The sequence below is a fragment of the Nematolebias whitei genome, chromosome 14, assembly GCF_014905685.2.
Source record: "Nematolebias whitei isolate Nwh7 chromosome 14, NemWhi1, whole genome shotgun sequence".
Classification (NCBI taxonomy): Eukaryota; Metazoa; Chordata; class Actinopteri; order Cyprinodontiformes; family Rivulidae; genus Nematolebias; species Nematolebias whitei.
In genome coordinates, this window is record NC_056511.1 from 20,320,262 (window position 1) to 20,332,274 (window position 12,013).

At 37.7% G+C, this 12,013-nt stretch overlaps 1 protein-coding gene across 1 annotated transcript in view; it reads left to right on the forward strand.

The window, feature by feature from the left end:
- The window catches only part of LOC119420010 (protocadherin Fat 3), a 139,602-nt gene that overhangs the window by 4,954 nt on the left and 122,635 nt on the right, over positions 1-12,013 (forward strand). Inside the window, exons 2-3 of the mRNA XM_037687379.1 lie at positions 905-1,039; positions 1,200-1,401. Coding sequence (XP_037543307.1) covers positions 905-1,039; positions 1,200-1,401 — 337 coding nt within the window. The remainder of the gene's footprint in view (positions 1-904; positions 1,040-1,199; positions 1,402-12,013) is intronic.

Here is a 12,013-nt window from a genome sequence, read left to right on the forward strand (position 1 = left end):
AGTATATATATATATATATATATATATATATATATATATATATATATAATATTTCTTCTTGATTGAGTCAAAAACTACCGCAACACTTTTTTTGTGGTAGTTTCATCTGATCCAGGAAAAATATTGTTTATAAATGATCAACTATGTGCTAATGAAGATATGTGGACAAAAATATCTGACTTTTTATTAGCCAAATAGTAGAGACATTCAAGGAATGAAAAGAAGATGCAGAAAACATAGTAAAAAAAACAACAACATCCCATTGGGATTGAAATATCAATATGTTTACTCTTTCTTTGAGCATTTGTTCTCCCAATCACAAGTTTATCCAAATAAAATAGCCAAAATGATACCAAAGGGATATAACCAAGCTGATACAAATGAAGAAGTATCACAAAGAAAGAAGAAACCAAAGAAAGTTAATACTCACAATACTTAAAATTTTACTTCTTTGCAACAGGTTTTTCTCACATATAACAACAAAAATACTGTAATCATTAAAAAAATATTTTTTTTCATTCAACCTTTATTTATATAGGTTAATCCCATTGAGCCTCTGGGACTCATTTACAAGTGAGACCTGATTTCTTTAACAAAGAGTGATGATGACAGTGGATAACAACGACAACAACAGACAATCATAAAAGAGGCATACCATTTTTTGTTTGTTTGTTTTTTTTGTTTTTACAAATTAAAATAAAATGGCAGCCAAAAGAACAGTCAAAAGGAAAAATTAGTGGGAAAAAACAAACAGCTAGATTATAAGGCGGTGCAGAAAACTAACTGTTATCCTCTACATCACAGTTTGTGTGTAGGATTGTTTTTGTTTTTTAATGTGTTGTAATTTCTTTAAGATCACAGGCTACGGCTGATAAGACTGTTTCTGATGTGATGCTTTGTGCAGATTAATACTCTTACTGGTGTCCTGAGGATCATGAAGGAACTGGATTTTGAGACTAAACAGTTTTTCAACCTGACTGTACTTGCTGAAGACAGAGGAGTACCCAGCCTTCAAAGCCAGACGTTTGTGGAGATTGAGGTGTGTAATAGAAAAATATTACCATGTTTTGTTACATTCAGTTTCAATTCTCATGATACATTGACATTTGATTAGTAGCACAGGACTACATTGATTGAATACATATTCAGAAGTACACACCTCTTCCTTCTAAATATAGTCAACCGTATCATTTCCTCAGGTGGCGGATGTCAATGAAAATTTGTATGCTCCCTATTTCCCTGACTTTGCTGTGAGAGGCTCAGTGAAGGAGAACTCACGCGCAGGGACAAGTGTCCTGACGGTCAGCGCCAAAGATGATGACAAGGGACGAGATGGCATGCTGAGATACTCTGTCAGCCGAGGCAGCGGACTGGGCACTTTCACCATCGACGAAGACACAGGTGTGACAGTAGATCAATTCTGAAGGCTCATTATATGAAGTTGAAATCCAAAAACACTGTGTTTAGAATATCAAATTTATTTATTTTTTTTTAGATTTTTTTAGATAGAAAAAAAAAAAAAAGAATATCAAAATTTTAACAAGTGATAGAATTGCTAATGGGACATTTCACCAGTTTGTAAGCCACTGATGAAGAGTTTCACATATGTGTACTTGTTGCTTTTCTTGATTTTGTCTTACATGCATGTTTGGATGGGACGGGGGTGCAGTTGGTAGAGCTGTTGCCTCTCAGCAAGAAGGCTGCCAAATTGAATCCCAGCCTGGGGACTTTTCTGGGTAGAGTTTGAATCCAGTGCATGTGTGGGTTTTCTCCATGTACTCCGGTTTCCTCCTGCAGGGCAAAACATGCACGTTAGGATGATTGGTAACTCTGTGTGAGTGAGAGTGTGAATGGTTGTTTGGCTTGTTTGTATCTATGTGTCCCTGTGATGGACTGGAGACTTGTCCAGGGTTTACGCCCTCTCTCACACAGTGCTGGCTCGACAAGGACATCAGTGACCCCTGAAATTCTGGTAAAGATAATGGCTGGATGAGTGTTTGTCACAAATTGCCTCTGTCACAAAATGAAAAGCAGTCACAAGTTGGTTTATGCTTTTTTCAGTACACATTTATCCATGCACTAGAGAAGAGGAGAGAGTCAGGCACAGTCCCAGTCAACTGGTTTGATGGGACCTCACAAGGGAGCTGTGTACTGGGAGATCATTACTGTAATGATGGCAGCCAACAGGCAGCTACAGTGACTGGGGCTCGGGCTGAGTCGTATAACACACCCCAGCGCTGCGTAGATATTGTTGATCAAGGCTTCCCCGCAAAGCTGCCTGTATTTTCTAAGAAATGAGACGTGTGACTTATTTAAGCGTTGTGACCTAGAATAAGAATGCATCTGAAATAAGTATGAGTGAGAACTTTTTTTTAACAAAGAAATGTTGCAGCATCTTGCAGCTGGAGCCCATAGGAAGCTTAAGTATTTTAACGGCTCTTTGTATCGCTCTCCATGGTGCTGAAACTTTCAACCTGAATATCTTTATTCTTTGGCACTTTTGTTCCTATTTTTTTTTCCTATTCCTATTTCCTATTCTTTATATTTGGTACTTGGCAGTAAGTAAAATTTAATTGAATGTTTTGAAAAATTTCAGCCTTTAAAAACCATTTCAGCAAAAAGGCTAAAATGAAAATTGGTGATATTTATTAAGGTATTTTATCACCGTCCTGATGCATGCTCAATAATCCAGGTAGATAAATCTAACAAGGTTAAGCCAGGTCCTCTGGATGGATTGTTCTTTGTTGAAACGTTTCATCTTTTATCCAAAAGACCTTCAGTCTGAAGATGATGATTATTATTATTATTATTATTATAAGAAGCCTTAGCCTGAAGAAGTCTTTTGGATAAAAGACAAAAAGTTTCAACAGAGAACAATCAGTTCAGAAGACCTGACAACCTTGTTAGATATTTTAGCACCAGTTTACTTTTTAAAAGAAAGTAGCAAGTTGAAAGCTTTTCTAAAATGTAGCCAAATTATAAATTAGGAATTTATTCCCCCAATGATTTATGACTTATTTGTGACCTAACATTCTGTAATGTATGTTTTCCAAATTAATCTGTTGTTACCTAGTGATTGTTAATATGCTGTAAAGACAGTTTGCCTGTTTCCTTTGTAAATATTTCTCTACTTCCTTCTTAGATGAATGTAAGACTTTGTATCTTAGTTATTAACATGACTATTTTTTTTCTTTCATAGCAATGCTAACAGTTATCTATGAAAATGTACGTGGGAAGATCATACATTTTACTGTGTAGCTAAATAGTCCTAAAGTAATTTTAAAGCGATAATGCAAATGTTTTAAAGAGGTGTTCTGTAAAAGGGTTGGATAGAGTTAATATTTTAGCTGTACATACAAACCGGATTCTAAAAAAGTTGGGACACTAAACAAATTGTGAATGCAATGATGTGGAGATGGCAAATGTCAATATTTTATCGTAATATAACATAGATGACAGATCAAAAGTTTAATCTGAGTAAATGTAACATTTTAAAGGAAAAATATGTTGATTCAAAATTTCACAGTGTCAACAAATCCCAAAAAAGTTGGGACAAGTAGCAATAAGTGGCTGGAAAAAGGAAATAGAGCATATAACGAACAGCTGGAAGACCAATTAACACTAATTAGGTCAATTGACAACATGATTGGGTATAAAAAGAGCTTCTCAGAGTGTCAGTGTCTCTCAGAAGCCAAGATGGTAAGAGGATCACCAATTCCACCATTGTTGCACAGAAAGATAGTGCAGCAATACTAGAATGGTGTTACCCAGCGTAAAATAGCAAAGACTTTTATTTAAAATCAATTATTTTAAATTATTAAGCACCTGCTGCACCTTTGTGCAGTCCACACTGCAGGAGAAACATCATCATGCAGCTCCTCCTCTTTCCTCCTCTGTTATCTCTATTCTGCTGCGGAGAAGTGGGCGGGGCCGAGAGCACAGAGTGCAGCCGTGGCAGAGAGCTGACATCATGACATGCTGTGCTCTTTTAGAGCATTTAGAGTTTAGAAACATTGTTTAGAATATTGCAAGAGTGTGGGAAGGGTTTAAAACACCTTTATATATAAATACTAAAGTAAACTACTACTTACTACTTGTATTTCAAGTTTTTCCACTTATCACAGGGCTTCAGGGTATGGATTCCCCACAATAAATGAGGGACTACTGTACATGTATTGTTTTTTTTTTTTAACATAACTGTATGGGTCTAACATGGTTGAGTCAGGTCTTCTGGACAGATGACTCAACCTTGTTAGATTTATCTACCTGGATTATTGAGTATGCATCAGAACATAATTATATGGTTTTTTGCCAGCACAAAAAAGCAGCAGTAGCAGCCAGCTGTGTTGCACTTTAGTGCAACCATGGGACACTGAAAAGGTATCATAATATTTTGTTGGAATGTTTGTGGAATACAAAACTGACAACAAGTAATACTTTGCAAAATATGTTTGCATAAACCATGAAATATTTGAGATTTGAATTGTTTAAAATAGCAGCGACCTCCTTTGGTCCTGATCTCATTCTGATTATGATTAGTTCATTAATCCATTCAAAATGTATTTATATTTTCTTCAGACAGATCTATTAAATAAAGCTATTTACAAGTATAACATTGTTCATAACCGTTCCACAGAACCTCCTTTCAACACTAAAAGAACTATCCCTTTAGATAAATTGTGGGACTTTATTTCTGAGTAACACACATATACGCTAAACATCAACTGCTAAAACTTTGTATTTTTCTAAATGTATTAAAATGTGTATTTAAGTAAAGCTATCTTTACAAACAAATTGTCACAATCATTTGGATATCCTGATGCATGTTCAATAATCCAGGTAGAAAAATCCCAAAAAGTTCAATCTGGTCCTCTGGACATTCAAAAAAACAAAACAAAGCAAAAAAATATAGAAACGTTTTGTCTGTCATCCGAGAGACTTCCTCAGTCTGAGGTGCTGTATTCATGTATTCAACTGCAGTTTGACTCCCATCACCCTTTGGAGCACAAGTTAGGAGTCATCAGGACTCTGTACCACAGAGCAGACAGAGTCCCCACTAACTCAGGAACCAGGCAGAAGGAGAAATCCTACACAAGACAGGCTCTAGAGCAATGTGGATATCCTAACTGGGCCTTCCTGAAAGCAGAGAAGAAACCCAAACAGGACTCCAGTCAGCCATCAGGTGAAAAGGAGGAACCCAGACCCAGACCAGTGGTCATTCCGTATGTTGAGGGAGTATCAGAGAAACTGAGGCGTTTATTTTCTAAACATAACGTCCCAGTGGCTTTTAAACCCCAAAATACATTACGGCAAAGACTGGTTCATCCCAAAGATCCAGTCCCCGGCACAAACAGAGTAATATTGTGTATGCTGTTCAGTGTCAGGAGGGTGATCAGTCTTACATCGGGGAAACTAAACAGCCACTAGCCAAAAGGATGGCCCAGCACAGAAGATCAACATCATCAGGCCAGGATTCTGCGGTCTACACTCATCTCCAGGCCAGCGGTCACTCTTTCAGGGATGAAGATGTTCACATCCTGGACAGAGAGGAACAATGGTTTGAGAGAGGAGTAAAGGAGGCCATCTTTGTGAAAAGAAATCGTCCATCGTTAAACAGGGGTGGAGGCCTCCGGGGTCAACTGTCCCCCTCTTACAATGCTGTGATTGCTAGTATCACTCAGCCCTCTGTGAATAGTAAACAGCCATCAGTGTGCTAATGATCCATTGTTAGGCTGATGGTCCTTCTTGAGCATGTGATCAGCTGGTTTTGGTTGTCAGCAGCAAACTGGTTGATCCACTCTGAGAAGGTGCTATTTAAGAGACTGAGCTGAATACAGCACCTCAGACTGAGGAAGTCTTTCAGATGAGAGACGAAACGTTTCTACATGTTTTTGCTTTGTTTTGTTTTTTGTTTTTTTTGAATGTCCAGAGGACCAGACTGAACTTTTTTGGAATCATTTGGATAATTCTTAACAATCTGGGAGTAAACAGTAAAGCAAGTAGGAAAATTATTTGTTCCCTATATGTTGTGAAGTCAGCAGTTATGTAAAATGGTCATTTTAAAAGCAGTAACAATGGTCATGATGCATCTTATAAAAATTACTTGTTAAAAGAAAATGCATTTTTAACTCAACATTTTTGCACGATTCAAATAAACCAATGATTATTTTTATCCTATGCCCATTTTCTCACCTCATGATGCTCTACTGTACATAACTTACACTGGGGGCCTGTACTGACATTTAACTAGGCTAATTAGTATTGACTGCAGCACTGAGTGAAACATGCACAGGGAGGATGTCCTTTCTCCTCTACTCATCTCTCCTGCTCTGATCCATCTATCACAATTTATAGATATATCATAAAAGTACATGTACAGCCATAACATTATGACCATTACTGAATAGACATTCCTTTTGACAGGTAAACAGCTCTGATCATTCCAAGAACTGACTAAAACATCTGTAGGCATCTGGTTCTGGGAGTACAACTGAACCTGTTGAGTTTGACAGGTCTCAATTAATTTAACTTCTTCTGACAGATGTAATTAGATCCCATCAGCTTGGCATCTGGACCATTTGGAGTCTATTTGAACATGCTGTTTTTTTTATTTTTTTTTATCTTCAATGAATTATTTTATGCATACACATACAATATGGGCAAAAATTAACAGCAGTAAAAAAAATACCAAAGACACAAAACGGTTTTACATTAAAATAATACTTGAAGCAAAACAAATTATTTTGTTATGCATTTATTTTATTTTATTTTTTACAACACAGCTTAGAAACATATATTCTAGCTCCTGCATATTGTTTTGATGCCCACCTCTTTCAGCTTTATACCACAATGGCCAGTGTTCAATTCTTATAGTCGCATTTGAGGGGGTCAACCTTTTTTATGCAATAGTTCTCCCATTCAAAACAAACATAAAATGTAGATTTTTTTATCATGTCTATCATCTCTAGCTTACAGTAAATAAACTTCAATCAGTTTACTTAAAACACAATATTTTCTAGAATCAACTCTTACAACAAAATACTCAAGGAAAAATATAATCAGAACAAACTTTTCAAAGTCAGAGCTTTGCACTCAAATTAATTAAACATTTTGTTCTATTGAAAACAATTTAAAAAATGTGGAAAATTAAATACAGTTAGACTCTAAATCAACTGTTTATTGCTGAGTGTCTGATCTTTCTTAATATTTTAAAAACACTTATTTTTACCTTGATGGTTGACAAGTCTGGGGTGGTAGAGGTCCTAATGACTAATGTTTCTTTTTCCAAATAAAATAAAATAAATTTGCCTATTGCTAGTTTTTTAATTTTTTTTTTACTTTTAACATAATCTAAAAATCAGATTTAGACCTTTGAATATAAAGTTTTACAATCCCTGTTCTATGGAAACGCTTTTAGATTTGTGTCTCTATTCCCGTTTGAGAGTATCATTCAGCAATCAAGAAAGCTAAACCTACCAGACTTCTAATGTTTGTGGACTTCTTAGCTGCTAGACAAGGAGATAAAGTTAAATTCTAAATATTCAAAGTCACTTTAGACCCTCTTCGAGCCCCATTCAAGTAATGTTTGTCGTGTTGATGAGTGTCCTGCTGAGAGGATGCTGCTACAGAAAGGGCTCTTGGTGGCGTGTAATCGCTCGGCAAAGTAGGAGACTTGAAAGTCTCCACTTAGCAGAAGAGTTCATTTGGACATAAGTAGTGTTTACTTGTCTGTGATCAGAAGTCTAAGGTTGATTCATACACATTTCCATGTGTTTGCTGTATACACTATGTTGTCCACATGGGAAAACACATGTGATACACAGACAGATCACTGAAGCCTCCCGTAGCACTGCTTCTTGTTGGGGTTGGTATTTACTCTGCTACTCAAAGCTCGTCGAGCAGCATCCCAGCCAGCGAGAACATTTATCGAGTGCAGATTTTCCAGGGGAAATCAAACTGCTTGTTAGAGCAGAAAGTGAATGGAACGGGGAGTCGAAGTGAAGTGAAGAGAGGAAGGAAGAGGACGAAGAGGAGGTGGGAGAGTCTGGAGAACATAAAAAGTGTCGGAAGAAAACGACATTCTTCTTCCCTAGATTTTTAATTTCCTTTTATGTTTATTTTTTTTATTTTTTTACTTGGTAAGTACAGTAATTGGTTTTATTTTATTTATTTATTTATTGGGTGGGGGGGGGGGTGGGGGTGGTGGTGGTGGTGGTGGTGGAGTGTTTTTGATCTTCTGATTTCTTATATCAGAGAATGTATCTGTTAGTTTAGAGATCTGTGTTTTCAGTTATGGACAAGGGCTAAAAGGGGTCAATAAACAAGTAGTATTTTTAAGAACTATTTTTTGCAGAGTACTCTAACATACAGTACAAACAAACAAACTAAATAACAACCCTCTGAAATACAGTTAAATGCACTGTTTTTCCATCCATCCATTATCTTTTACTCGCTTCTTCCATTTTGGGCTACGGGGGTCGCTGGTGCCCATGTCCAGCAATCACTGCGCGAGGGGCGGGGGACACCCTGGACAGGTCGCAAGTCCATCACAGGGACACATAGAGACAAACGAGACAAACAATCTCTCTCTCACTTTCATGCACTGTTTAATGAATTGAAAATTTAATATGCATGACTGTGTTTGCAGGTAAGTTGCAGGAACCAACAGGAGCACCAAATGTCTTTCTCTACCCCGTCATGCGCTAATTTTTGTCGCCTTAAAGCACTTGTGTCGGGGTTCAATGGTCCAAACCACCATAAGGCTGAAGAGGAGAGGTAGAATTAAAGCTATCCAAAAAACATATTGTTTTACCAACATAAATGATGGATAATCTTTATTTTCTTTACTTTGCTTAAAACTATAGATATAGGGGCCAAAATGGGGTAGAATTAGAGCAGCTGACTTGGGACCAGAAAGTCATGGTGTCTCTAAGCAAGACACCCAATCCCTTATTGCTCCGCGGGCGCTTACATAGCTGCCCACTGCCCCACATGGGTGTATCTCACGTCACATGTGATGGATTAAATGCAGAGAACTAATTTAATCATTGTATGGAAACATACAATAATAACAATCTCAGACGTCCTTTCTCTTAAAAGTATAGTATCATCAAATTAATTATTTGGGAGTCAAACATCATTTTGCCAAATTTGAGGGGGTCTTGACCCTCCACCCTCCAGGGATTTCCGCCCAAGGTCGTGGACAACTGTAGACTCAGTTCTTCTGCAAGTGCATTTAGCTGCCATGTAGTGTGACTCAGTTCTAGCTGCTTGTCAATCTGTGGCTCTTAGTGCCAAAACAGGTGTTTGAAGAGGGACTGAGGAAGACGGTGAGAGATTGTGAAGGGAACTAAAAAAAAGATACATATTGGACATCCCTTTTGATAGTCTGTCTAAAAGTATTGCACAACAAAATTTACTCATTTCTTTTTGGTATCTCGGGTTGTCCAAAATGTCATCTACTGCCTTCTTTTATTTAAATTCCTCTTCTTATGCTTCTGATCATTGCACTGATGGAACGAGCAGGGCCTTTCCGATGACGGGTGGAAGATCTTCCCTGAGATCTTCCGCACTTCAGATCAAATTTTGTATTCTTGTCACTGGTTGGGGTGGAAAAGCACACCCTGCAAATTCTCAGTGGACTGTGGATTTGCAACCTTCCGTATGAGATATTATTTAAGTCCCAAGCAATGCTTTTTAGAAGCAGACATTTCACATTTATTAAAAATTAATGGCCTGTATCTTTTTATATCTTATTTTATGACACAAGCTGAGCTAGTTCTCAAGAGACAATTAGCTTAGTCACCATATTTGTCTTGACATTGACTATTTGTTGTCATTAATTACACAGTTGGGTCAAAAAACATGCTCCTTGGGAGTGGGAGGAGTTGAACTGATATGATGGATGGATGGAACCCCAACTATTCCTCTCTACGTTCTGGATTCAAAAATATGACACGACCCTTCAAAAAACGTTGTGTGCTCTTTGAAGTGTGTTATTTGTGGTGCGAATGGATACTGTCAAGTCCAATTTAGATGGGATTCATGAGTAGTGGCTGTTGGTTTTAAAGTTCAAAAAGCTTTTGAAACAGCCGGCTCTGTTTTCCTTGCCTGTCGGTGTCTGATAGAGATGAGATGTGGCTTGAAAAGGATGCGGTCAAGGACGATGGGCCAAGGACGTGTTTCAGCAAACACTTTTGCTATGCATTGTGCGTGCCCCAAGGGTGGCTGCTCCTCAGACCTAATCTAACTCTGATGCACACGTTTCCGACGATTACACACACCTTACGTTGTCGAAGTGGGATTTAAACGAAAAGCCATGTTCAGCAACAGTAGAAATGCCTGGTAGGATGCAACATAACTTTAACCGGCTTGTTTCATTTCAGGTAAACTGAAATAGGGGTTTCTGATAGTGAATACTGAATTCAAGATGGCTGCCACAGCCAACTGACTGGGAAACACAAAAAATGTTGGCATTCAGTCAATTTAGAAGCTGTTGAGATCAAATTAGGTGTGGCAGTAGCTGAGCATGACTAAATAAAATACATACTTTGGTCACTACACAACGTGAAATGGTAAATGGACTGTACTTATATAGAACCTTTCTATTTTATCAAGATACTCAAAGCACTTTACACTACAACCTGTACCCACATTTATTCATTCATACAGCACTCTAGTAGAGCTCTACAAAGCTAATTGAACAAATCATTCTAAAGAGACTAACTGCATTGTCACATTCACTGATGGGGCATACATCAGAGGCAATGAGGGGTTCAGTGTCTTGCCCAGGGACACTTCAGCATGTGACTGCTGGTGGATTCAAACCCCCAACTCTTGCATTGGAGGACAACTGCTCTAACCACTCAGCCACAGCCGCCTTGATTACCATCATGTTTGCTTAAAACTTTAGCATTAACTATTAGAGCCAACATTGTCTATCAGCAAAATATATCATGAACAACTTGGCAGATTTGTTGAAAGTATCAGAAAATAATCAATGGTTGTACTCCTACGACTCATATCATTTGGAGTCAACTTAACTCAAGATGGCCACCACAGCTTATCATCTGTGGCCAACACAAAAGTGGCTTTGAATCAGTCACATTACTGCACTAAATTTGAAGTGGTAGTAGCTAGGCTTGTCGCGATAAACAATAAATCAATTAATCGCATGATAAATGAAAATGATCAGCCTCATTTTCATTTATCGGCTTTATCGTTTCTTCATGTCTCTCTTTCTGTTTAAAACACTGGATGACAAAAGGCTCAACTCTGCTCTTCACTGACCCCTCCCTTTCTCTTTCAAATCTGTTTTAACAAACCAAAATCACGTTGTTGGATCGTTAAAAGTAGCTAAGCTGAGAAGCTAAGTTAACACGCCGACCTCTGGAAAAAATCTCTGTCTTGTCAAAGCACCAAAATTCATGGTTGGATCCCCTGCCTTTGTCTAAAAAGTTGATTTTCTCTGCAAAAAGAAGATGAGAACTTGTTAAGTTATTTTTTATTAAAACCTTTGTGTGACAAATGCTATGCTAAAGAGCTCAAACCACACCAAGCATCTGCCATTTTGAGAACTGAAAAACAGGACAGAGAGACAGCCCATGTCACGTCAAGAGACCTCCCTCCCATTTTTCCTTAAAGAGAGACGCTGCTTGCTTCCTCACTATCCATCCTTTGGTTCAGTCCTCCATTCAGTGGTCAAAAAATTATACTACACACAAAAATTAACAAACGTTTCTTCTTAAATTTGACAATATTTACTAATTATTGTCAAATTTAAAACAATATTATCATTTATCGCAATAACTTCTGAGACAATTAATCGCCCCACAAAATTTGATATTGTGACACGCCTAGTAACAGCTGATAGTCATTCCTAACAACTCTGAGTCCTAAAACATCTTGCAAGTTTTCACAAAAAAATTGATCCAAACAGCTAGAATGTCTCTGTCTGTCTGTCTCTGTCTGTCTGTCTGTCTGTCTGTCTGTCTGTCTGTCTGTCTGTCTGTCT